Source organism: Ambystoma mexicanum, chromosome 5p, assembly GCF_040938575.1.
Source record: "Ambystoma mexicanum isolate Mex_15411 chromosome 5p, UKY_AmexF1_1, whole genome shotgun sequence".
Lineage (NCBI taxonomy): Eukaryota > Metazoa > Chordata > Amphibia > Caudata > Ambystomatidae > Ambystoma > Ambystoma mexicanum.
The window spans coordinates 1,361,902,754-1,361,930,491 of record NC_090930.1 but is presented as its reverse complement, the minus strand read 5'-3'; the positions used below and the strand labels follow the sequence as shown (position 1 = coordinate 1,361,930,491).

The 27,738-nt window shown below is 46.1% G+C and overlaps 1 protein-coding gene across 1 annotated transcript in view; it reads left to right on the top strand.

Moving 5' to 3' along the window:
* Nucleotides 1-27,738, top strand: part of DNAH5 (dynein axonemal heavy chain 5) — a 4,235,244-nt gene that overhangs the window by 2,198,714 nt on the left and 2,008,792 nt on the right. The window contains exons 39-40 of the mRNA XM_069613779.1: nucleotides 1,394-1,528; nucleotides 14,581-14,688. Coding sequence (XP_069469880.1) covers nucleotides 1,394-1,528; nucleotides 14,581-14,688 — 243 coding nt within the window. The remainder of the gene's footprint in view (nucleotides 1-1,393; nucleotides 1,529-14,580; nucleotides 14,689-27,738) is intronic.

Genomic DNA, 27,738 nt, shown 5'->3' with positions numbered 1-27,738 from the left:
ACCTCGTTGTTAATTACGCCACCGTATTTTACGGTGGCGTAATTAACTCCTTCCCCACTCCCATTATACCCTATGGGGCAAAAATGGGAATGGGGAAGGGCAGAATGGGGATTGGGGATTTACCGCTCCGCCGAGGTCGGAATGGGGCGGTAAATCCGCCAACCCCCATGGCGCTATCGGCGGCTTTCCGCCATGCTTCGCGGTGCATTTAGCACCGCGAAGTCCGCCTGGGTCCTAATGAGGCCCATAGTCACCAGTCAAAGGGATCATAAATGTTTTATTATTCAGAACTCCTGCAAGTGAACATTCATGTACCATCCACAATGCCTGTGGTATCTGCTTTACCAGACAGAATCTGGAGACTCAATTTTCTTCATAAACAGAAATGTTATTCCGACCATTTTATTGACTGCATTAATTTGGACAATTCCTAGTATTCATCCACTTCTCATCTCATTTAGCGCTTTTAAGTGGTCCCAAGCCACATGTGGCATGGTACAACACTCAAAGAAAAGTTCAGCCTCACCCCATTTGTCCAATAGTGAAATCCTACTTCCTCAAATGGGGTGGATTTCTTTTCGTTCTGATTGGATGCTTATCCCCCTTCAAATTCATAGAATTATTCTAAAATGCACATTTGCATTCTAATCAGCTGGGCAATGTATCAGCATTGTTGGAATATGTAGTAGCAACCCATTTGATATTCAGAAAGCAAGAGTACTCAGTTTTCTTCTTCCGTAAACGTTTGTCTATGCAAATTGTCCTCTCACTATTTCTGTCTTGAGAAACTTCACTACTGTTTGTGGCCTCAGAAACATGAAAGAGAGTGACATACGAGATGCATATAAAGCAACAAGACATAAGCAACTCACAAAAAAAGAACAAAAAACGAAAAAAATGCTGGAAGCTTTTATGATAGCAGTATTTTGCACCAAATGTTCCTTCACATGTGGTGGTGGTTTTGTAAAATTGTTTCTGCCATTACCTTTCAGCATGAAGGCCTCTTATCTTTTTCAGTGTCATCCTCTGTCCTTCATTTACTTAGCCACCCCATTTCCCAATTTCTCTTAAATGTGTCGTATGTTTTTCTTCATTTTCTTTGGTTCGTTTGCTCTATGGATTGTTCTTTCATTCTTACTTTTTTTTGTTCTTCCTTACTTTTTCTTTGTTTCATCTTTCTTTCCACATTTCCAGTTTCTCTGTTTTTCCTCTTTATTTCTTCCCTTCTCTCGTCTACTTCCTCCATGTTCCCTCCATCTTATTTTCAATCCTTATTTCCTTCACTCCTTTCTTGTTCACTATCTCTTATTTTCTTCCTTTATTTCTTCTTTGTTTGTTTTTTATTGTCGTAACCCCTATCCATTTTAAGACAATTTTTTCTTATTTTCCGTAGGTGCATTATGATTTTGGTTTGCGTAATATTTTATCGGTCTTGCGGACACTAGGTGCTGCCAAAAGAGCCAACCCAACAGACACAGAATCTACCATTGTCATGCGTGTACTCAGAGATATGAATCTATCAAAATTGGTAAGCGCAACCATAGAGAATATTATGCCATTTCTGAGAAACTGTGATAAAGTGATGTTTGTAAAAGGGGAAATGATCTTTTGAACATCAAATTAGGACGTTTTTCTACGGTTAAATAGATTCTTTACTCAATGTCAAGAAACCAAATTGACATACATAGATTTGTAATCAAACTACTTTAAAAATTATGAAAATCGAGTAAGCTAATTAAATGTAATGAAAAGCATTAATCCATAATGAATATGCAGTAGCCATTTCAAACACTATTTAAGGTACTTTGGACATAGAGTCAGACTGCTTTAATATAACCTTTAATAATCATCAGGACTCCATCACTGTAGATTATTTCTGTCTCTCGTTAGAAATCTGGGATAGGATAAAGGGTTTTGAAGTGCTGTTGGACCCCAGTGGTGACCATTACCCTATTAGCCAGAAACTGAGTGGTGTTCTGGGAGGGATTTTCATTCGAGACAGTTTTGTATGCATGGTAAAAACCAAGGATGTCTCCAAAAGGAGAATTAAGTGGGAGAGAATCTGGGATTCTAATCTACACATAGTCACTTTGGCAAAGAACATATGCCTTATCCATGGTATCATAGATTCCAATGCGAACTTGGGGCAGAAAGTGGACCAGTTCTCAGTTACTGAGGGCATTGACCAAGTACTTCATCGTTCAGAGCAGCGGGAATTCGAACACCTGTAAAATGGGTGGTTTGATGAGTCATGTACCTCTGCAAACAAAGCGCTTTTGAGGGTTCTGAAATCCCCAACTAGTTTGAGGGTGGAGATTGTCTATGCTAGAGCAATTTATCACCTGGCGCAAAAGAAAAGGAAAGGCGAGCTTGAAGAAGAAGCTTGGGAAGGTTTCCTAGAAGCATCAAAGCGTAACGATTAAAAAGCTTTTGGAGAATTTGTCAAAGGGGGCCCTATTCACAATGTATTGGAGCGACCTAGAGGTACACATGTGAAAGATGCCGCTTGGGTGGGGTATTTTGGTAATTTGTTAGGAGGAGGTGTACTAGTGAAAAGGCTTGGGAGATGCTGTACCCCATTGCATTTCAGGTTGGAGGAAGTTTCTCGAGCCATCGTTCACCAGGCCCGTTACCTAGCTACGGGTCCGGATGCAATCCCTTTGGATTTCTTTCAGGATCAGTTAGACCTTTGGGCCCCTTTGCTGACCGTAGCAGTTAATGCCTGTATGGGAATGGGTTCATTTCCGTCTTCATGGAAATAGGCCGTCATCTTTCCTATTTTTAAGAAGGTGGACCCTGCTAGTCCCATCTCTTATAGATCTATTTCCCTTCTTGATATCACATTTACAATCTTTGGGAGGGTACTGCTGGGGCACAGTCTTGGCTGTCAGAGAAGGTGGTTCTCACTGATATCCAGTTTGGCTTTCGCCACCGGGATGGGAACTATAGAGCAGAGTTTAAATCTGTATTTAGTTGTCTCCAAATCTGTTTTTTTGTAGGGGTAGGTGGTATACCTTGCATTTATGGGCCTGAGCAGAGCTTATGGCAAAGAGAATAGATCAAAGTTGTGGGCCGTGCTCGGGTCCATGGGTTGCCCGACCGCAATCTTAGCTGTATTACAAGAACTCCACAGTAAGAACCAGGCCTGTGTGTGCAGTGGTACAGGGAGACAGTGCACTAGGTGCTTCAAGGCGGGATGTGTGGTGCGTCAAGGCTGTGTTTTGGCCCCAATCCTTTTTACCCTCTACATGAATGGGATTTTAAGGGCATTGGTGGATACGGGGGGGCGATTATCCATATCTGGGGGCAGGCTTCTTCCTGCCCTGGCATATGCAGATGACACTGTGTTAATAGCCAAGACTCTTGAGTGGCTTCCAGATTCTGATTTCTGCCTATGCCGCCTTTATGCATCATTTGGAGCTCAAAATAAATACTATGAAATCAGCAGTAATGGTTTGTGTGGGAAGAACGAGGGCGGTGAAGATACGCCCTATGATCTGTAACGGGGAGATAGTCCCGAGAATCAAGGAATTCGATTATTTGGGGGTAAAATTCTGGGAGACAGTTACAGGCGATGCCCATATCAAAAAACAATTGGTGAAGTTAAGCCAACAAGTAGGAGGGATTTCGCGCTTTCTGTCCCGCTGTCATGGTCAACCGCTCGATGCAGTGCTAAAAGTCTATAAAGCACAGACTAGGGCCGTGACTTTGTACGGAGCACCATTATGGGGCTTCTCAAAAGCTCCTGCGATCCAGGTCAAGGAGAAGTTTTTTAGAAAGTTATTGGGACTCCCTGAATCCGCTCCCTATATATCAATTCATAGGGAACTTGGAATGGATTTCTGGGAGGCCCAATGGGCCTTGGCCCCGATCACTTTTTGGCTCCGTCTTTGGGTGAACACACATGCTACCCTATGTCATTTTATTATCAGGGCATTAATGTCAAGGTACAATTGGAAGAAAATCCCATGGCTGGTCTTCATAGACGAGGGTCTGTCCCGAAGTAACATTCGGGTTCTTTCCCCCCCGATAATCTGTTGACTAACAGCCAATTGAGATCCTACAAACTCATTCTGGGTCAGGATATAAAGGAAAAAAGAGATTTTATGGAATTTGCTACCAACTCGGATAGAGGACACACAGTGATCAGTAGTGTAATGGAGATTCAGCCTTATCTATTCTGCAGCGCAAAAATAAGAGCTGTTGGTTTATCAGGCGACTCAAATTCTGTTGTCTACAGCGGAGGGGAACCACATCTAAACGGATTGGGTATTCAGATGTTTCAGTATGCCCGGCATGCGGGGCAGATAGAGATCTATTGTTCTGCCCAGCGTACAATTCTGTCACATGGTCCATGCTACTGCCGGTCTTTAGGTCAGCCAATATTCATTCTTACGGGCCGGCAGTGCTGTTTCTAATGGCTGCCGACTCCATGTTGACAGCGTCGGCTCCCTTATCCTTTTTGAAGAGAGCAAAGAATGTACCAAAGAATGGGGATCTTGACCCACCTAATCTAAAAGGATTGTTTAAATTCAGGGATAATGAATTATGTACTTTAAATTATTGATTATGTACAGGATAACATGAATTGGGCGTATTTTGATGCTCTCTTCCTCTTTTGGTACTTCTTTGAATGGCCCAATCCTAAGCTTATGCACTACACACTTTAAACTAGTGATCATGTATTGGATACTATGAATTGGCTGTTATTTACGCTGTTCGCCTCTTCTTAAATGAAGTCATGTTTTTAATATTCTGTTTTTATAGAATTGGACACTGCATATTGTGAATAAGAAGCAATGGTCAATTTTGTCATGTAATGTGTTTTGTACTTTTATTTGTTTGATGGAGTATTTGATTCGAATAAACCTATTGACCGATTTATATAATCACTAGAAGATAGATGTTAATTAACAAAGTTCATCGGGTAGTAGCCTGATATAACACAGGATAATTTCAGCGTTTACCCAAGAATTAGGGGCAAGGTTAAATCCTGTGATGGCGTTAAAAAGATGTGCCAAATGTGGAACGTAAATAAGAGCTTCAGGTAAAAATAGATTCCTGGGGGCGGTGTGGCCTTGTTATGTTTCTGGGCTTTGATAGCTATGTGAATATTCTCATTACTAAATACTAAACACGAGAAAGCTAAATCATCAAGATAACCGGACATAGCTTTTTGCTGTAATTGAAGTCTGGATTCACAGTATATTCATACCACACACTCTTGGGTATGTTTCCAGCCTGAATATTCGTTTCCTCAGCTAGGTCAGAGCTTATCATACGTGAAAAATTGTGCGCTATCCTTATTATTTATGGCATCTATTAAGGTCTCCCATGTTGATTCTATGAATTCTCCCTTTTCTTCTTCATTAGGTCTTTGTATTGAGTTCTAGCGGTATGCAATGATGGCCTACCTGTGAAGTTTACACTCTTTGCACATTGGGCGAGAAATTCTTTTGTGGCCCAACATTGTTTATCATACCAAGGATATTTTGTAATGCTCCTTTTAGTTACCTCATTAGATGTTCTATTGAAAAAGGGATGAATATTGTCGATGGTCATGATGTAGAAATTCACAATTACTTCATTCGGGGTATCAGGATTCCTGAATTCCCCTTCAAAGGACAGTAACAGCCTTGAATATATAAGGGGCAAAGCTCTTGTTTTATCAACACAATCCCACTTTATTTAAGGCCTTGCCTGGCATGTAATAGATATGGGAGTTTCATTGCTTCGGGTCCCAATGGGTGTAATGTTAGGGGTCTTCAGAGATAAGGATAGTGAGCGAGGAAAATGGTCATTCTCATAACGTGGCAACACATCAAAGTTCTTAATTGATGCCCACAGTTCTGGGCTTAGAAGTATATAGTCTATATGGCTTGAACTAACCCCACTAGCAACGGTGGCCTTGGCCGGGCAATCCCCATTTGCCCTCCCGCTGTATTTTCTTAGGTGAAGTGCAAACCATATACAAGCAATTTCAAGGGCATTTTTATATTTTATTTTTGGTTTAACCGCATTTGAATCAGGTATTTCAAAAACCCCATCTTCTATGTCTAATACACCTGCCATCATATCCATGGGTTCATATTAAACTCATATCCACTGCATATTAAAATCCACTGCTAAAATGATGTTTTCCCCTGTTGGATGTTTTCTTCTGCATATTTACATCATATCCTTTATAAGGTAGATGACATTCAGCTTGCTTGTCGCCTGTTGTCTTTTATAACAGTCAATTGAATTAACACTGTACCATCAATAAACCGAACATGTAGCATTGGGATGTTTCTTCTGTCACAGTTAATTTTGTCAACTGTGGCATTGATGGATGAATGTTAGCTCGTTACTTGGTCCACCCCCATTACCTTTATGAGTCAGATTTTATAAGTGGCGTAGCCCTGCGTGTTTATTCAAGACAAGGCCCAGGTCTCTTGGAAGCATACTATCTGAAATTATCTCATAAAAGTGCACCAATGGTCATTGAGTATATTCTTGGCCAAAGCATGTGTGTTCCATGACAGGAGCAGCACCTCAAATGTGGGGTGGTGTTCCCCCACTGCGATATAAATGCTCGGGTTCCTGCACTAGTGGTGCATACCTTGGTATTGATATGATATATGATATGATATGATATTAGCATAATTGACCTAAAAACATTGGACCTAAAACATTTGATTGTATTTTTTTGACCTTTTTACGGTCAAATTTAATTAAATATATATATGGTGGTGGGTAACGGTATAGGGGAAGTGTGAGGAGGATTGCGGGGCGTCTCCCCCCGCATTTTTGACAGAAAAAAAAGTAAAATAAATTAGATCAAATGTGATTAGGTCCAATGTTTTAGGTCAAATAGACCCAAACCCATACCCCATCATTCCATGTCCTCCAAACCGGATTCTAGTGAGATACTTGGGAGGAGGGGTTATGATAGCATTATCACCTGATGTGTGCATGTGTTCTTTCGTGCCTGCCTTTGAAAGGTTTGCCCCCTATCATCGTGAGGTAATTAGTGGTGTTATTAGTAATTGTGACTGATGGAGGGAAAGATTTTATGATGTTTGTATCCTTTGGATGGTATGATCTATAATAAATTTAGAGTAATCCCTCAAATAACCTTTCCTCCCTGAGCTCTATACTAATAGAATATTTTCAGCTACTGTCCAATGCCAGGAGAGGCAAGCATCCTTTAATGTCCTCTCTGATATTTGAGCAACAACCCTTTTTAGATTGGATCCAGTGCATTACTTCGTTCGTCCTGGACTCACTTGGTGCTTGTTGCCTCAAGTTTGGGGACGCTCACAAGATATACAAAACTATTCTTTTCATTTCTATGATTTACGTGATACTACTCATGCGCCTTCTGCTTTTGGGTGCCCTCACTGCGCATACTGTTTGCATGGGTTTCCAAGATTGTTTATTGGTCTCTTACATTCAACAAGATCTCCTCCCTTTTGTGGGCATGCTCCTGCAACTGAACCCTCCTCCTAGGAGGATTTTTTGAAGCAATGGTGGAACAGCCTTACTTCATTGTAATCTTCTTCCTTGATGTAAGAGGTCACTTTTTTTTCTTTAGTATCCTTGAGATCAGTGATATCTTTCCGCAGTGCAATGATCCGGTCCTGTAAATTCTGTAGAATGTGTAAGATTTTAGCACAACAGGCACACATATCAGTCTTCTTTGGCCCCCCACTTCACCCCAGAGACACCTCAATCTGAACTAAAACTTCCCTATCACCCCGATTGGTGCTTGATCCCTGCATAGGCAGAGTACCTGACTTTGTATCCATTGATGGTGTAGAATCTGGGCTATTATTCCGAACTATAACAGGCTCACAAAGTACCTCATATCTATTAGATGTGATGATTTCAGGGGAGTATCCAATATGTTCAACACCTCTGTGCACAGCATCACCCTGGATACAGGTGTTATATGCTGCACATTTACTTCTGCCGGAACATTATAGTTTTTCCCTCCCAATTGACTGGTGCTTTTAGGGACCTCGAAGTCCACTACATTTTCGCCCTTATTGGGCTGGACTAGTGTGGATGATTTATCTTCCTGGGCAAGGCTTGTCTGTTTATTCTCTGATCCAGTGGATGTGGCATCTTTGTTCATCCCTCTTTATATATTGTAGTGACATCTTGTGTGTTAAAGGGAACAATCACATTGAACTCTTTAGATGCTAAAACACTACAATTGGAGGGCGTAGGCTTCTTGCCTTGTTCTGCTCTCGTTAATTAGGTAATTAGACTCCTCAATGGGTTTACTGAAATGATTGATCTCTTGACAGACTTTGTCGTAGAAAAATATTTGGTGGCTTCCCTTTTAGCCATCTCAAAAGATTATAATATGGTTGTAGATCCTACAGTGTGCAAAACCTGCAGAAAGTATGCAAACTTTGTATACATTAAATAAACGCACAATGTTAGATTAGAAATACCACGGATTATGAATCAAAACACCCTCAGCACCCTTGCTAATATATGGCAGTGATGTCTTTTGGCAATGCTGGGAACCCCCAACAGCTTGGAAGGCAACTCGGTCCAACCCCCCCAGCACTGAAATAAAGACACGTAGGGACCAATTTTTCCTTGTGGGACTTCAATCCCGTCCACTAGGACTCTCTCCACCCTAGTAAGAGAGTAGCGGGAATGTCTTTTAGCAAGTGATAGGAACGCAATACAGCCTGAGGGGCACCTCTAGTCTAACTACCCCCTCAGCACTATTTTGAAGATAGATATGTACCACCGGTATCCAAATATCACACTACTTAAATTATGTTTGTAAGGATGACCCGCTCAAGATGCTATTCGGCTACATGGTAAAATCCAATGATTTCACTGCCAAGAGCAACAACTTCCAAGTGTCATTCTCATGTGGAGGGAAGAATCCTACTTAATCTGACTGGACAAAGCTATAACGATTTTCAAGCAAACAGCTGCTCACCATTCGTAGTGGTTCCATGGCTCACCATGTCCTTCTGATTACGCTTAAGTCATACCCTGCTGGATACTTTACCAATACAGAGCTTGTTTAGGAGTAACATGGCACGGAACTCACTCACCCCTCCAGACCCAAACAGTGGTGCCCTTTTCTTGAAATCTTCACCACCAAGGCGCACCACCTTTCTTTTCATTCCTGGTGCTACAGTGCTTTGGCGTCGCAAGGGGGAGGAGTCACCAATAGCAGCAGTTTTGGGCAGGGAGCAGACCAAACAGCGGTGCCAATAAGAAAACAAGAGGAAATATGAGTGATAAAGGGTGAGAGTGAGAGGGTACGAAATGAAGCAAGGGTGTAAGAGGAAGGATGAGAGGGGATAGGGAGAGGGGTAAGATGGTGGGTGGGGAATAGAAAGGTATGATGAGGTATGGTGGGTGGGGGAAAAGGGTGTAGGGTGGTTGGTGGGGGTAAAGAGAGAGGTGGTAGGGTTGAGTAAGGAAAGAGGGGATGGGGGGTGATGATAGAGGGACAGGGAGGGCTGGGAGAGAAAGGGGGTAGTATGTGTGGATGGGGTAGAGATGGTGAGGGTAGGGTGGGGTAGAATGGGTGGGTGTGGGTAGAGAGAGTGGGGGTAGGGTAGGAGGAGGGGGTAGAGAGTGGGAGTAAGGTGGGTGGATGGGTGGGGGCAGAGAGAGTGGGAGTAAGGTGGGTGGGGGTAGAGAAAGTGGGGGTAGGGTGGTGGGGAAGAGAGAGTGGGGGTAGGGTGGGTGGGGGCAGGTGTGGTAGACGGTGGGTGGGGCTTTTAGGGTGTCATGGTGAAGGGCTAGAGAAAGTAGGTGTAGGGTGTGTGGGCGGGGTAGAGAGAGTGAGGGTAGGGTGGGTGGGTGGGTGGGGGTAGAGAGAGTTGGTGGGAGTGGGCTGTTTGGATGGGTAAAGAGAGTGGAGCTAGGGTGGGTGGGGGTAGAAAGTTGGTAGGCTGGATGGATGAGGTAGTGAGAGTTGGTAGCGTGGGAGGTGGTAGAGAGAGTTGGGTAAGGTGGATGAGTGGGGGTAGAGAGAGTTGGGGTTGGGTTAGTGGGGATAGAGAGAGTGGGACTAGGGTGAGTGGGGGTAGAGAGAGTGGGGGTAGGGTGGGTGGGAGTCAGTAGAGAGAGTGGGTGTAAGATGGGTGGGTGGGGGTAGAGAGAGTGGGGGTAGAATGGGTTGGTGGGAGTAGAGAGAGTGGGGGTAAGGTCGGTGGGTGGGGGTAGAGAAGTTGGGTGAGGGTAGAGAGAGTTGGAGGTAGGGTGGATGCGGATGAGTGGGTCAGTAGGCTGGGTGGCTGTAGATAGAGTAGGTGTAGGGTTTGTGGGTGGGGGTAGAGAGATTGGGGTAGCGTCGGTTGGTGGGGGTAGAGAGAGTGGGGGTAGGGTGGGTGGGGGCTTAGAGAGATTGGGTGGGTGTAGGCTGGGTGGGTGTAGAGAGAGTGGGTGGGGGTTGGATGAGAGGGTTTGGGGGTAGGGTCGGTGATTGTAGAGAGAGAGTGGGGGTAGGGTGGATGGGGGGTAGAGAGAGTGGGGGTAAAGTCAGTGGGTGGGGGTAGAGAGAGTGGGGCTAAGGTGGGTGGGGGTAGAGAGAGTGGGGGTATGTAGGGTCGATGGGGTAGAGAGAGTGGGGGTAGGGTAGGTGGGTGGGTGGCAGTAGAGAGAGTGGGGGTAAGGTGTGTGGATGGGTGGGGGTAGAGAAAGTTGGGGTATGGAGAAATGCCCTGAAAGGTTGGCAGCTATTTCACACCAGGATTTGCATTCATTTATTGGGGTAGGGCTGATGGAGTCAATCGGTCAGGGGCTTGCTTCTACAGACACTTCAGGAAACCTACAGGCACTGTTTTCAAACGTGCCAAAAGGTTGCAGATATTCACACCCACCCAACGGTGCACTTCGGGGGTAACATGCAGGTTTCAGGTGGCAAGATAGGCAGCAAAGGGTTAATGAGGTGTGCCCTGGCACTAATACGCCTCTGAAAGGAATTGCAGACTCTCTTGCACTTTTTAGCAACAGGTGACTGTCCACCCGTGAGAGGGCTCAAACCCCTGCCTTTGCTGTTTGCATGTCCTGCGCCTTCCCGGCTAGGCTAGCGAGGCCATCCCAAAGCCGGCACCGCCTCGCACTACAGACCCATCAGGCGCTTAATTCCCACTCTGCTTTTTCAGACGGGAGGGAAGGGAGCTCTTTGCCTGCAACTCGAGCACCACTAGCCAGGGCTCGTACCTGCTTTGTCACAAGATTTTGCTGTCTGCTGTGGGGGCCAGGGCTCTGAGTCCCCCTCCCAACACCTACCCGAGCTGCTGTCTGCAGCGCTCACACGCCTCTCAGTGCCTGTGTGCAACACCCTTCACACTTCTGCCTGTCGCACCCTGAATGCTGGTGGTAGAGACAGGTGGGGCTGGAGGGCAGAGTTTAGTGGGGGTATTGGGGACACGAGAGAGCCTGGGATGGACAGCCAGCGCTCCACCCAGTGCTTCCAAAACCGACTCTCTCTTGCCCTATTCCTATCTCTCTCTTCCCCAGGTCCTCCTGCCTCAGGCTTCTACCTCTGGCACAACACCAAGGAACAAAGGCTAATTTTCCTCTGCAAAGGTGGATCGGCAGCAGGAAAGAAAGAGATCAGTCCGCTGCTTAAACATAGTCGGAAAGGATTTGAACTTTAAAAAACCATTGGTTCATAGAAATGAAAATCTAGACGGCATATAGTAAAATACATTCATTTTACTTTTACTTTGATAGCGTGCAGATCTCCCCGGCAACAGCAGCAGGCCAGCAGGCGCGGGTGAGGGGGTGAAGGCCCAGCTGGTGCTTTGGCCATTTCATTGCCAACGTTGACATGTTGCATTGCCAACACCATACCCTGCTCCCAAACTCCCCTTAACAGTTGATTTATAGTACCGATGTTTTGGCAAAATGTTGGTGGTTACACCACCAAAATGAGCCAAAACCAAAAATAACCTAGATAGTCTTAAAAACACACTAACTTCCAAAGAGAGTTAAAGGATTTGTATTTGATTTTTAATGAAGGGGGCTTCCTAAGGGCAATCCCTCCCCATCTAATCGTATCCACAGGTTACAATATTTACATGATAGCAAAATATACAGTTTTTTACATGAATACAGGATATATACAATGTACAAACTAGGACGAAGAAAAGAATAGCCAATGAAATTAAATAAATGAACAATAGGCACTGTACAAAGGATGAATGTGCCACGTGGGGCCCTTTGTAAGATACTAGGCTCCCGAATGGATCACAATGCACAAGGTCTTTAGAGATTAATGCAAAAATCAAAAGTAATACGGTAGTCTGCTGTTACTGCAAGATGACCAAGTCTCTGTGGGAGTGGGCAAGTCCTCTGAAGGTCATGGGAGACTAAGGATCCCTAGCAGTGATATGTTTTGTTAAATTTTTCCTGAAATGTAAGTAGGGTTGGTCTGCTCTCAGCTCCTGAGGCAATGAGTTCCAGCTTTTAGCTGCCTTAACAGTAAAGCTATTACCCCCAATGGTAGTGAGCTTATATTTGGGAATAGTCAGGCAATTAGTATTCCCAGTTCTGGCAGGTCTGAGAGAAGTTCTTCTCTGGAGTTTGAGGTAGCTGGGGGCTGCGTTGTTAAGGGCTTTATGTGTCAAGGAGAGCGTTTTTAGTAGTATTTTGTTAGATGTAGATAACCATTTAAGTTGACGTCTAATAGTGATCTAACATATGGTAGTGTCCTAAAGGCAAATACCTTATCTCTCTAACATCCTCTGGGAACAATCAAGGTGGTCCTAACTAAGTGCCCCTAAAGGGAATTTTCAATTATAAGTGCCTTGCAGACCCTCAGGTCTCAATTGGTCTCTAACTTCCGCACCCTCCTTCTTCTCCTCTCACTATACCTTTGTTTCTCTCCCTGTTCTCCTGGTCCCTTCTTCTCCAGCCACTGTGTTTCCTTTTCTCCCTCTCCCAATCCCTACTCTCTCCCTCTGATTATCTTCTCTCCTTTCCTCCCTACTGTCTACCTCCACTCTGCAATCTTATTCTCTCCTACTACTCCCCACAACCCTGCTTCTCTCCCACACTCCATTGCTACTACCTCTCTTCACACTACTACTTCCCCTATCCCCAAAATACTGCGACCCCTCTCTCCTCTCTAATATCCATCTCTCCACTTTACTAACCCTCTCTCAACTCTACTACAACCCTTCGTTTAACTCTACTTCAATTCTACCCACACCTTCTTCCACAGTTACCCTCCTTTCACTCTTCCACTCAACTTACCATACACTCCCTATTCTATCAGTCTCACTGTCACACCCTCCACACACACTTAACACCCTAGCACCCCTTTCTCTCACTAAGCAATACCTCACCTTGCACACACCTTCAGCAATTCTGACCCATGCCTTTCTCCACCTCCCTTGCTCTGGTTGGTCTCTTGTCTTCCTCCTCTCCTTCTCCTTCCTGGACCTCACCCAACTAGCCTAAACTTTCCTGCTTCCTTTTCCTCCTTTCATCCTCCTCTTTCCCACTCCATTGGCTACATCTCACAACTGGTTACACAGTCCAACTGCAGGCTTCCTTTCCCCCATGGGAGCTGTTACAGGTAACAAAATATATACATGGGGGTTTAAGCCCAGCCCCTTTCTGATGCACGGTTTCAGTAATGGTGGCTTCAGTATTCATCAGTCTGTGTTGCAATTCAAAATGCTTCCCGGTGTGTACAGAATGCCGGATCCCCAACCAGATGCGTACACAGCCCAGTGGCAGATAATAGTCATGGGTGTCCGTGTCGCTCTGTAGTACGGAGCGTTCGAAGCAAGGCTCTTGGGTGCAGTCGCCGGTGGAGCTCTGTGTGTGTAGGCAGCGTGGATCGTTCTGCTTGCTAAGGTCTTCCGCCGCATGTATGTCTGTCGATCTCTTTCTCCTGCTGGGGTCAGCTGCTCGCCCTTCTCCCGCCATTTCGTGCATTTTCCTAGCAACACAGCGAGAGACTTGTGAGCATTGTGCAACTGTGGCATTGGGGAAGATAACGGTGTACTAGTGTCAAGCGTAGGTACAAAAAGAAAGGGCAGGGGCTGGTGCCCTCCCAACTGCCACCCTCCCCTAATGAGGTAGGGCTTGCTCTTGCTTCGACCCTGGTAGGCCTTCAACCACAGGCTGAGAGGGGCCCTATTTCCTCCTAACAAGATCAGTGTACTATCCCTGTCACAATGCCTGGTATTATACAAGCATTTACCTTTGCATAATAAAATGCATACCTATGACTAGAACCTCCAATGTTTGGAAAATATTTCTGCATATGCGTTTACACAAAACAAAATATTAAGGATCCAAGATCTCACAATCTTTGTATTGGGTTTGAATCACAAATCCTTTCATTTTTGTATATGAAAATATCAATTTTTCATACACTTAGTTCTTGGGTGTTCCTAGTACTTGCATTTTAGGCTTCACATCAAGAATCACTTTAGAAATTTGAGTATGAAACAATATTCATGCTTTGCAAAGTGTGTGATGACTCAGCAACTTTAGGACCACGCATAAAAAAGGCTGTTAATAGTGTAATATTTTGTTATTTTGTATTGGTGCTTGTTGTAACTCCAAAGACTCCTTTTTCCCTGTCAGATTGACGAAGATGAACCCTTGTTTTTAAGTCTGATTGAAGATCTGTTCCCTGGAATACAGCTGGACAAAGCTGGTTATCCTGAGTTAGAGGCTGCCATCTTGAAACAGGTAACATTGTTATATTTATTCTCCTTATACCAGTTTAAAGAGTCATTATGAAGACTACTTATCTGTCAAAAGATTGATGCAATTAACACTTTTAAAGGGGAAAAAGAATCTTTGGAAAGGGACGAGCAAATTATAATCATCCTATAATATAAAATCATAAGTGACGATTTTGTGTAATGTTTTTATGTAACGATGTTTGTAATCCTTAGAAATGGGGTCATTGTATGTCCTACAGGCATGGTTCTGGTGTTATTCTGTTCCACATTTCTCCCACTGCACTAGTATGCTGTCCAAGTCTGGAATTCCTAAAGCGTTTGTTGAAGTTTATTCACTGATGAAGTTGTGTATATGTGACGATTTTGTGTAACTTTTTTTGTTTTTTTGTAACTGTTTAAATTAAGGTCATTGTATAGCCTACAGACATGGGTCTAGTGTCATTCCGTTCCACATTTCTCCCACTTCACTAGTATACTGTCCAAACTGCATTTCCTAAGGCATTGGAAGTCCATTCACTGGTGTTCATTCACTGATGAAGTTGTGTATAAGTGACAATTTCGTGTAACATTTCATAAGAGTCCGATGGCATTCCGTTCCACATGCACCCAACTTTGATGGTATACTGTCCAAATCTACAATTCCTAAGGCATTTGAAGTTTATTAACTAACATTAACCGATTAACTTGTGTAAGTGATAAGTGACGGCGGTAGTGAAATGGTTTGAATTGGGGTAATTGTATGCCCTAAAAATATGGGTCTGCTGGTATACTGTCCAACTTTCCAATTCCCCAAAGGTGGGGGGGGGGGTGCGAACGAAGTGAGCCCTTGGTGGAGTATCCCTACAAGCAACCAAGCCGCTAAATTCAATGCGCAGCAGTCACCAGGGTGGGGGCGAGCGAGCCGAAGGCACCAGGGAGCCAGAGCCCCCCTAGTTTTTTCTATGATGTAATGCTATTGGTAGTAAGTTAGGCAATTTGTTTCTCTTTTTTTGTTATGGTACACCAAGTTTTCCACTCCGTAAAAGGGAGGCTGTTTTGAGTTGTAGACTGCTATCTATGATTATGTTCTAACAGCCTTTGACCCTGGCAAGTCAAGCTTAAGAATTAGTTGACTGCACAGCATTGAGCATAATTAGCAAGAAGCATCATTTATACTTTGCTTTAATCTCTCTCAGGTTGAACCAATTTACTTTTGGCATATGCCAGGCTCCTTATCCAAGAAAAATGCTGCTGTTCACAGAATCAATTGATTAAATTCCAAATATTTTTTGAAAACGCAGAGTATTTATCTGCGCCAGTTCAGAGCAGGTGAACATTTTCTTATCCTTCAGTATGACTGGTGGAAAGACTTGGAAATTATCATAACACAAAATCCAACTTCGATACTTTCATTAGACTAACTGAAAATGTCTCATAGACTTCTTCATCCAAAGGCTGTTCACGTGATAAAATGAGCAACAAAAATAACAAAGTGTTGGACTTATCTTTCACGTAGAAAAAAATAGGAGAGAATCTTTCACTTTAAACTCAATTCACATCAGGAAAAAGTATGCAAGAAATTCATTCCTCAGATGCCCCCTTTTTTTTACAGAGCAATACAATTTGGATAAGAACAGACACATGTGGGCCTCATTACATGTTTGCCCGTGCAGAAATAACAAGTCGGTATTTCCGTTTACCGGCATGTTTCTGCACCAGCATATTACAAGTTTGCGGGTGGTGAGCCTGACTTACCTCTAGCCAAAAGCTGTAGGTAAATCAGGTATCCCCCCTGGCAAAAATAGCCAGTATTACTGGCAGTGTTGTTACTGGGGCCGTTAATACTGTCAATCCCCCTAGGGAGTCCTGTTGGACTCCATGGAATGGGGATTAACCACCCTTCCCAGCACTTGGAATCTGTCAGTAATTCCGGCAGACCAAGTGCCGGTAATTTTAGTTCTGTTTGGTGGTATCCCGCCGGATATACCGGCAGGATACCAGCAAGCATGTAATTAGGCCAACATACTTGCACCCATTTGAAAAAATTCTCAACTCCAGTAGTGCTGGCAAATTAAATTATTAGCAGTATCAAATTATTCACCAAATGTTTTGCATGTAACATGTAATGTTTAATGCATCCAAAGAATTAAGGACAGCTGGTCAAATACATAGGGCCCATTAAGTAGGAGAAAATGAATTGATGGTATTGGAGAGAAACTGCAAAAAAGCAAGATTATAAGAAAATTGAAAATATTATGTTTTGTTTGACACTTCCCCACATGGTCTAAAGTTGTTCACTGGTACAGTAGTCTTACAATTCCATTGCTTAAACCAGCCTCTGTTTTCCCTAAATACAATGTTTGTCTGCATCTCCTTGGCATCCACTCTTATAGCACTTCCTGCAGTGATTGTTAAATATTGAATGTAGGTTGTATTCTGTTGTTTTAGCACTGGAAGATCATTTCTGTGTATTTTCAGTGCTTAATCAAAAGCACTGTCTGTTTGGCTGGCTGAGGGACCCCTTTGCTAGAAGGATGTACAGAGTGTGGCAAGATGATTGTCCCTTGTGTTCCTGCTGGAGCATATATATTGGTATCGGATGGCATGGCGGTAGATAATAGATGGTTTATGTGGATCGGATGGAAATCTGTCTGGTTCAGGTATTATTTCCTGTCTGCTGGTTTTCTGTGTACAGCCATTTTCGATTGTATGTGCCATCCAACAGAAATAGTGATGTCCAAGAAATGTATTAACTTTTTGGGGTATTCCATGGTAAAGCTAATGTGGTGGTAGAAGCCATTTGTGGATTCATTGAATTGTCCAAGGGAATCTTTGCCTTCTGTCCAAATCACAACAATATCATCAAGGTATAACATGTTTGTTGTTCCCAGGAATTGTTGTTCCAAAAAATGCTTCTCATGTCTGCCATGAAAATGTTTACGAAATTAGGAGCTATTTTTGTGCCAATGGCCGTTCTGGTCTTTTTATAGGAAATGTCTTCTATTGAAGCCAAAATTATTGTGTTTGAGCATAAGTGTCATGAGATTTTGTGATGACCCTGATTGGGGTTTATATCTGGCTAGTGAGACATTTCTGGCATGCAGTTACTTCATTTTCACCTGGAAGGTTGAATTAAAGTGAGGTGACATCCAACGTGGCCAGGAGTGCACTAGGTGGTCCACCTTCTGCCTCTGACTCTTCATGAGATAATGGGCCTCATTACGAATCCGGCGGTAACCAAGGCGGTAAAACCGCCTGGTTACCGCCGGACTCGTATTACCATTCCGCCTCCGTGATTCCCGGAATTACCGGGGCATTACAACCCCGGTTTTCCGGGAATCACAGAGGCGGAATGGTGTTAATCCCCATTCCCATTGAGTCCTATGGGACTCAGTGGGAATGGGGATCATGGAAACATCGGCAGCATCTCGTAATGCTGCCGGTGTTTCCTCGTCCGCCTGCAGGCGGGCGGTGTTAAACCCACCAGGTCAAACCTGGTGGGAACATCACCTCCCGCCTGCAGGAGTCAGGAGCAGGCGGTCCGGAAACAACGGTGGCGGCGGGTTTACCGCCACCGTTATTTCCGGACCGCCTGATTTGTAATGTGGCCCAATGTGCTGTGTCCTGTACAACGCTTTTTGTGTCCATCACCAAAGGTTTGAGAATGTATTAAATATGTTCAGATATTGCTTTGGCTAAGGTATTGACCTCAGATATGACTGTGTGGCCAGAATGTACTGTTTTGTGGATATTTGTCAGCATATAGAACATCACAGGAGTCAGATTGCTTAGACTCATATGTTGAAGTTGTACCTCATTATTGCTTGACATCTACTTGATTCATTCCAGAGTTTTGATTATGCCATTGTAGGGTCATCACCGGTGATGCTATGTATCAAGAATTTGTCTGTATGCCTCCCTTTTGTATTGCTGGATATCCATGACCACAACAGTGCCACCCGAGCCTGCTGGATTTGTTATGATTTCCTTGCTTGTCTGGAGTGTTCTTATTTCCCTTCTCTCTTGGGAGGTATCTATCTATTGTTAGTCAGGCATGTCAGATCTTACATGTTTTCTAAGACAGTTGTTTAAGTTTCAAATGTAGGGCTATGGCCATATTGATGTAACAACATTTAGTGTATTTGTGCCATTATAATCTGGGGCAACACTTTGTTGATTGTTCAGTCCATGGAAATATTCTTTGAGATACAAGACTTGTAAATATCCTTCATTTTGTCCTGTAAAGTGGAATTTTGTCTAGTGTCCAGTTGGGCAGAATCTCAGTCCCTAGAAGATTACAGATTGTTCAGCGTTAATAGTTAGGTCCCGGACATTGATAAATGATAATTGATTGTTGGTGGGGTTGTCTATTGGGTTCTCAGTGTTAGTCTTATTTCGTGTGTGGATCAATATTTCAGGGAATGCCATGAGCCTTCTGTGATGAATCCTGCCGAGTCATCACTGATCCCCAGCCTAAAGTGTCACAGCTCTGGATTCCAGGCGAAGGAGTGGCACGAACCAACTACCCCCACTACGGTCTGGGCGCCTGCAAGACAGTGCTTACGCAGGCCTCAGAGACCCCAGCATGGAAAGAGGGTTAGGATCTCGTTGGTTGGATAGGTCTCGAACAGAGGGTAACCGGAATGAGGGTTAGGAAAGGGGAAGTGGACAGGCAAGGGAACACATAGGAAAACAACAACAGTACAAAAACACTATTGCCCCCAAACATACACACAGTGTTTTACAGCAACTTTTGATACAAAAGAGGCACTTAGCTCTGGGGGTGAGTGCTGGCCTCCTGCCTGCGCACTCTCGGGCCCGGAGCTCGGAGCAGTTCAAATGCTCCAAGAGAGTTTAGCATTAGTGACCTGTGTTACCTCACATAGGTACAATACAAGTAAACAGACATACAACATTGTGGCACTCCACCCCTGGGTTTGGTTAGTGCAGGCACATGCACGTTAAATGTTAATCTGCTCGTGCAGCCTAGTAATGCCAAACAGAAGTTGTGCAGCGGTGCCCGCCGCACACAGCTATAGTAGGAGATTCAGAACCTGTGGCCCAAGTTTGCCGCATGTGGCTTAAAAAGGAATAAGACCCATCATGCTGCCAAAGTTTTGCCGCACGTGGCTTAAAATCTAAAAGCGCCACGTGCTGTCAAAGTTTGCCGCACGTGGCTGTGATCAGAAAAGCACTCCGTGCTGCCAAAGTTTGCTGCACGTGTCTGAAAATATGTTTGTAAACAAGGCACTGCATGCATTAGTCTTAATACAGAATGCAGGCCGAAATGGCTGTTGATTTAAATGCAGCGAAACGCGGTTAGGCACTTAGCTTTGCCCTCAGCAGGGGACGTGATGTGGCTGGGCTGTGCCCCCTGCGCGTGCCCCTCTTAGGATTGGGAACCCCACTGCTTTCCCCTTGCTTCCACGCTTTCGCCCTGCTGCTGCGCGTCTAAATCCAGCGTGGGTTCAATCGCTGGGGTTTTGCTGTACTTATCTGGCATGGGCGAGGGGCCGGAATGCTTGTTCCTTGGGGCGTGGCCCTTCGTGTCATCCCCATCAGCTGGAGCTCCGGAAGATGTGTCCGTTCTGGTCGGGTGCTTAAGCACAAGCCCTGTGCCTTTGTCCTGCGCGCATACGTGTGTGCAAGCCCCTCCCAACCTGGGAGTGAAAAAGTAGTTCCGGGCCCAGAGGCTGCTGGGAATTGTGGTCCGCAGGCCTTTCTTCCTGCAAAAGGGACAGAGAAGCCTCTGATAAGGCTGGAGGCTGTTCCTTTGGGTCTGTTTTGCTTTGGGTTCTGTTGTCCTGCGCCTGGGGCCCTTCCCAGAGCCCTAACCACCCCTGATAACACCCTGCCAGTACTCCTCCCCGCAAGGAAGGACTGGGTCTTGGGTTTCCCAGGATGATTTACATGGAATGCTTTCACCAATCTAGGAGCATGCACATTGTGTGCAGGCTCCCAGGAACGTTTCTCGGGACCATATCCCACCGAGTCTACCAAGTAGTACAGCCCATCTGTGCGACGTTGTGAATTCAGAATGGCTTGGAACTCATACTCAGGATGCCCCTGTACAATTATGAGTGGTGGCTTCTCAGTGCGAATGGATGGTAGGGCTGGTTTCAACAGAGATACATGGAAAGTGGGTTGAATCTTCATTTGGTGGGGTAACGCCAGCCTCACTGCCACTGGATTAATCACATCCGAAATAGTAAAGGGACCTAAAAACCTTGGTTGTAATTTGTGAGGTCCAGATAGTTTTATCCAGCAATACTGGGATTAAAGGTAAGGGATACCAGTTTTTAACCGTAATACGATTAATTCCTCTGTAGTGTATGCAGGTTCTCAAGTCACCCGTTTTCTTCGGTACGAAGAAAAGTGGCGACGAGACTGGCGAGTTGGAGTGTCGGATAAAACCGCTTTTCAGGTTTGTTTCGATGTAATCTTTGAGATGTTCTGTCTCGGCCTCGGTTAGGGCATACAGACGACTACAGGGCAGTACTGCTCCTGGTTCAAGATCTATGCAGCAATCAAATTGCCGGTGGGGTGGTAATGTTTCAGCTGCCTTTTTGCTGAATACATCCTTGAACCCTTGGTACTCTGGCGGTAAGTCACACAGATCTAATGCCTCTAGAGTTGTGACAATAGGTTCCAACATGGCTCCCTGAACCAAGGACATGGTCTGTACCACTGCTGTACAATGTGAGCGACAGTGTGGAGAGGACATGGATACTGTACCCTTGGACCAATCCACGAGGGGATTGTGTTTTGAAAACCATGGTAATCCCAGGATTATGCCGAACTGCGGCGCTGCTATAAGATCAAACCTGATTTCTTCTCTGTGGTTCTGCTGACAACATAGTGTCAAGGTTTGAGTGCAGTGGGTTATGGGGCCTGAACATAAAGCAGTTCTGTCCACAGCCCTTACTGGTTCTGGTGCCCTTTTTTTACACAAAGGCACTCCTAGTTTAGCAGCGTACGAAACGTCCATAAAGTTACCCGTGGCACTGGTATCTAAGAGTAGGGCCACCCTAACCTCCCGTCCCAGGAATTGCAAGGATCCAGGCAGAGTGACGTGAGGGGCATAATTTACAAAGTCTATAACTGGAGTAACTTTCTTGCCTTGGCTCGGCTGTAGTACTCCTACAACCGCCGAGCCGAGGCGTTTCCCTGCGCTTTGGGTTTCGTAGGGCAGTCTTTAATGAAATGCCCTGTGGTTCCGCAGTACAAACACATGCCCTCTTTACGCCACCGTTCTTTTTCGTCCTTGGTGAGTGTACCCCGGACTGACCCGATCTGCATAGGCTCGTCCCCGCCTGACTTTTCCGAGGCACGAGTCATGTGTTTTTGATCTAACCTGGCTATTGGAAGAGAGCCCCCTCGTTTTTTGTCTCCCTGTCGTTCCGCCTGACGATGGTCAAGGCGTAGTGCCAGGGCTATCATAGCAGGGCAATCTTGGGTTTGAGGTTCGCCCTGTGCAATTAGGTCCTTTAGCTTGTCACGTAGGCCTTGATAAAAGAGAGACATCCTTTTATCCCGGGGCCACTCTGTCTCTGGAACCAGCCTATTAAATTGAGTCACATATGTGACCAACTCCTTATTACCCTGGCGTAGGGTAAGCAGCTCCTTATCTTTACACATAGTGGCAGCTCAGCGATTAAATATCTTACCAAACTCGGATTGTAATTCATCCCAACTGTACAATACCCCATCGTCCCTTTGTACCAAGGGATTTGCCCAACCCGCTGCATCCCCTTTGAGATAAGAAATGACAAAGCCCGTCCTAGCCTGGGTTGATCGAAATGCCGTGGGTTTGGTGAGGAAATGAAGCTGACATTGGGTCAGAAAGTTCTGATCCTTCTGCGCGTCACCTGAATACCTTTCTGGGGGGGCTAGCAGGACCACAGACTCTGGGGAAACATGCACTTGGACAGGAGTGGAAGCGGCGGCACCTCCCGGAAGGGGTGCAGTCTGTGCTGTTAAGGAGCACACTTGGGCTTGGGTGGCCAGGGTAACATAGTCTTTTCTGGTGGCATTGAGCTCGGCTTGCAAGTCCTGTAGGACCTTAGTTAGTTCCTCCATGGCCTAGCTGAGTCGTGCCACTCAGGCGCCTGATATACTTGGGCTTGTGCTTCTGTCACAGCTCTGGATTCCAGATGCAGGAGTGGCACGAACCAACTACCCCCACTACGGTCTGGGCACCTGCAAGACAGTGCTTACGCTGCCATGGTCCATCAATCACGCCCCTTTTGGTCCTCCTGGTCCCTGGCACGTCGGGGGTTACTCGCTGTGGTACACCCAACATGGCCGTATTCGCAGAACGTGGTCTATCGAACTTTACGTCCATGTAGCATGTTCCATAAATTAACCACGCCCCTGCAGCTCCACGTGTCTCAATGCTATCGTTAGCTGAGGCTAGACATGCGTCGCGTTGTGCTCCTGGAACTGAGTTGCTGCTCTAATTCCCGGACCCTCTCCTTCTCCTTCCCTTTCCTTGTACCTGTTCTTTCCGCGCACACCTCCCCCGTGTGCACTCTTCCTACCTGGTCTTCCTGGAGTTTCCTTGATCCCGGACGAAGAAGCTGAACGAATCCTGAAATCCGACGACGGCCGAGCGGGCTTATACAAGACCCGAACAGCACGGAAGAAAACCCTGGCGAAGGATCCCGCAAGACAACATAAACAGGTGAGAAAACACGAAACCTGTGACATACGCAGGCCTCAGAGACCCCAGCAGGGAAAGAGGGTTAGGATCTCGTTGGTTGGATAGGTCTCGAACAGAGGGTAACCGAAATGAGGGTTAGGAAAGGGGAAGTGGACAGGCAAGGGAACAAATGGGAAAAGAACAACAGTACAAAAACACTATTGCCCCCAAACATACACAGTGCTTTACAGCAACTTTTGATACAAAAGAGGCACTTAGTTCTTGGGGTGAGTGTTGGCCTCCTGCCTGCGCACTCTCAGGTCCAGAGCTCGGAGCAGTTCAAATGCTGCAAGAGAGTTTAGCATTAGTGACCTGTGTTAGCTCACATACGTACAATACAAGTAAACAGACATACAACATTGTGGCACTCCACCCCTGGGTTTGGTTAGTGCAGGCACATGCACGTTAAATGTTAATCTGCTCGTGCAGCCTAGTAATGCCAAACATAAGTTGTGCAGTGGTGCCCGCTGCACACATCTATAGTAGGAGATTCAGAACCTGTGGCCCAAGTTCGCCGCACCTGGCTTAAAAAGGAATAAGACCCATCATGCTGCCAAAGTTTTGCCGCACGTGGCTTAAAATCTAAAAGCGCCACGTGCTGTCAAAGTTTGCCGCACGTGGCTGTGATCAGAAAAGCACTCCGTGCTGCCAAAGTTTGCTGCACGTGTCTGAAAATATGTTTGTAAACAAGGCACTGCATGCATTAGTCTTAATACAGAATGCAGGCCGAAATGGCTGTTGATTTAAATGCAGCGAAACGCGGTTAGGCACTTAGCTTTCCCCTCAGCAGGGGACGTGATGTGGCTGGGCTGTGCCCCCTGCGCGTGCCCCTCTTAGGATTGGGAACCCCACTGCTTTCCCCTTGCTTCCACGCTTTCGCCCTGCTGCTGCGCGTCTAAATCCAGCGTGGGTTCAATCGCTGGGGTTTTGCTGTACTTATCTGGCATGGGCGAGGGGCCGGAATGCTTGTTCCTTGGGGCGTGGCCCTTCGTGTCATCCCCATCAGCTGGAGCTCCGGAAGATGTGTCCGTTCTGGTCGGGTGCTTAAGCACAAGCCCTGTGCCTTTGTCCTGCGCGCATACGTGTGTGCGAGCCCCTCCCAACCTGGGAGTGAAAAAGTAGTTCCGGGCCCAGAGGCTGCTGGGAATTGTGGTCCGCAGGCCTTTCTTCCTGCAAAAGGGACAGAGAAGCCTCTGATAAGGCTGGAGGCTGTTCCTTTGGGTCTGTTTTGCTTTGGGTTCTGTTGTCCTGCGCCTGGGGCCCTTCCCAGAGCCCTAACCACCCCTGATAACACCCTGCACCCTGCCAGTACTCCTCCCCGCAAGGAAGGACTGGGTCTTGGGTTTCCCAGGATGATTTACATGGAATGCTTTCACCAATCTAGGAGCATGCACATTGTGTGCAGGCTCCCAGGAACGTTTCTCGGGACCATATCCCACCGAGTCTACCAAGTAGTACAGCCCATCTGTGCGACGTTGTGAATTCAGAATGGCTTGGAACTCATACTCAGGATGCCCCTGTACAATTATGAGTGGTGGCTTCTCAGTGCGAATGGATGGTAGGGCTGGTTTCAACAGAGATACATGGAAAGTGGGTTGAATCTTCATTTGGTGGGGTAACGCCAGCCTCACTGCCACTGGATTAATCACATCCGAAATAGTAAAGGGACCTAAAAACCTTGGTTGTAATTTGTGAGGTCCAGATAGTTTTATCCAGCAATACTGGGATTAAAGGTAAGGGATACCAGTTTTTAACCGTAATACGATTAATTCCTCTGTAGTGTATGCAGGTTCTCAAGTCACCCGTTTTCTTCGGTACGAAGAAAAGTGGCGACGAGACTGGCGAGTTGGAGTGTCGGATAAAACCGCTTTTCAGGTTTGTTTCGATGTAATCTTTGAGATGTTCTGTCTCGGCCTCGGTTAGGGCATACAGACGACTACAGGGCAGTACTGCTCCTGGTTCAAGATCTATGCAGCAATCAAATTGCCGGTGGGGTGGTAATGTTTCAGCTGCCTTTTTGCTGAATACATCCTTGAACCCTTGGTACTCTGGCGGTAAGTCACACAGATCTAATGCCTCTAGAGTTGTGACAATAGGTTCCAACATGGCTCCCTGAACCAAGGACATGGTCTGTACCACTGCTGTACAATGTGAGCGACAGTGTGGAGAGGACATGGATACTGTACCCTTGGACCAATCCACGAGGGGATTGTGTTTTGAAAACCATGGTAATCCCAGGATTATGCCGAACTGCGGCGCTGCTATAAGATCAAACCTGATTTCTTCTCTGTGGTTCTGCTGACAACATAGTGTCAAGGTTTGAGTGCAGTGGGTTATGGGGCCTGAACATAAAGCAGTTCTGTCCACAGCCCTTACTGGTTCTGGTGCCCTTTTTTTACACAAAGGCACTCCTAGTTTAGCAGCGTACGAAACGTCCATAAAGTTACCCGTGGCACTGGTATCTAAGAGTAGGGCCACCCTAACCTCCCGTCCCAGGAATTGCAAGGATCCAGGCAGAGTGACGTGAGGGGCATAATTTACAAAGTCTATAACTGGAGTAACTTTCTTGCCTTGGCTCGGCTGTAGTACTCCTACAACCGCCGAGCCGAGGCGTTTCCCTGCGCTTTGGGTTTCGTAGGGCAGTCTTTAATGAAATGCCCTGTGGTTCCGCAGTACAAACACATGCCCTCTTTACGCCACTGTTCTTTTTCGTCCTTGGTGAGTGTACCCCGGACTGACCCGATCTGCATAGGCTCGTCCCCGCCTGACTTTTCCGAGGCACGAGTCATGTGTTTTTGATCTAACCTGGCTATTGGAAGAGAGCCCCCTCGTTTTTTGTCTCCCTGTCGTTCCGCCTGACGATGGTCAAGGCGTAGTGCCAGGGCTATCATAGCAGGGCAATCTTGGGTTTGAGGTTCGCCCTGTGCAATTAGGTCCTTTAGCTCGTCACGTAGGCCTTGATAAAAGAGAGACATCCTTTTATCCCGGGGCCACTCTGTCTCTGGAACCAGCCTATTAAATTGAGTCACATATGTGACCAACTCCTTATTACCCTGGCGTAGGGTAAGCAGCTCCTTATCTTTACACATAGTGGCAGCTCAGCGATTAAATATCTTACCAAACTCGGATTGTAATTCATCCCAACTGTACAATACCCCATCGTCCCTTTGTACCAAGGGATTTGCCCAACCCGCTGCATCCCCTTTGAGATAAGAAATGACAAAGCCCGTCCTAGCCTGGGTTGATCGAAATGCCATGGGTTTGGTGAGGGAAATGAAGCTGACATTGGGTCAGAAAGTTCTGATCCTTCTGCGCGTCACCTGAATACCTTTCTGGGGGGGCTAGCAGGACCACAGACTCTGGGGAAACATGCACTTGGACAGGAGTGGAAGCGGCGGCACCTCCCGGAAGGGGTGCAGTCTGTGCTGTTAAGGAGCGCACTTGGGCTTGGGTGGCCAGGGTAACATAGTCTTTTCTGGTGGCATTGAGCTCGGCTTGCAAGTCCTGTAGGACCTTAGTTAGTTCCTCCATGGCCTAGCTGAGTCGTGCCACTCAGGCGCCTGATATACTTGGGCTTGTGCTTCTGTCACAGCTCCGGATTCCAGGTGCAGGAGTGGCACGAACCAACTACCCCCACTACGGTCTGGGCACCTGCAAGACAGTGCTTACGCTGCCATGGTCCATCAATCACGCCCCTATTGGTCCTCCTGGTCCCTGGCACGTCGGGGGTTACTCGCTGTGGTACACCCAACATGGCCGTATTCGCAGAACGTGGTCTATCGAACTTTACGTCCATGTAGCATGTTCCATAAATTAACCACGCCCCTGCAGCTCCACGTGTCTCAATGCTATCGTTAGCTGAGGCTAGACATGCGTCGCGTTGTGCTCCTGGAACTGAGTTGCTGCTCTAATTCCCGGACCCTCTCCTTCTCCTTCCCTTTCCTTGTACCTGTTCTTTCCGCGTTCCGCGCACACCTCCCCCGTGTGCACTCTTCCTACCTGGTCTTCCTGGAGTTTCCTTGATCCCGGACGAAGAAGCTGAACGAATCCTGAAATCCGACGACGGCCGAGCGGGCTTATACAAGACCCGAACAGCACGGAAGAAAACCCTGGCGAAGGATCCCGCAAGGCAACATAAACAGGTGAGAAAACACGAAACCTGTGACATACGCAGGCCTCAGAGACCCCAGCAGGGAAAGAGGGTTAGGATCTCGTTGGTTGGATAGGTCTCGAACAGAGGGTAACCGAAATGAGGGTTAGGAAAGGGGAAGTGGACAGGCAAGGGAACAAATGGGAAAAGAACAACAGTACAAAAACACTATTGCCCCCAAACATACACAGTGCTTTACAGCAACTTTTGATACAAAAGAGGCA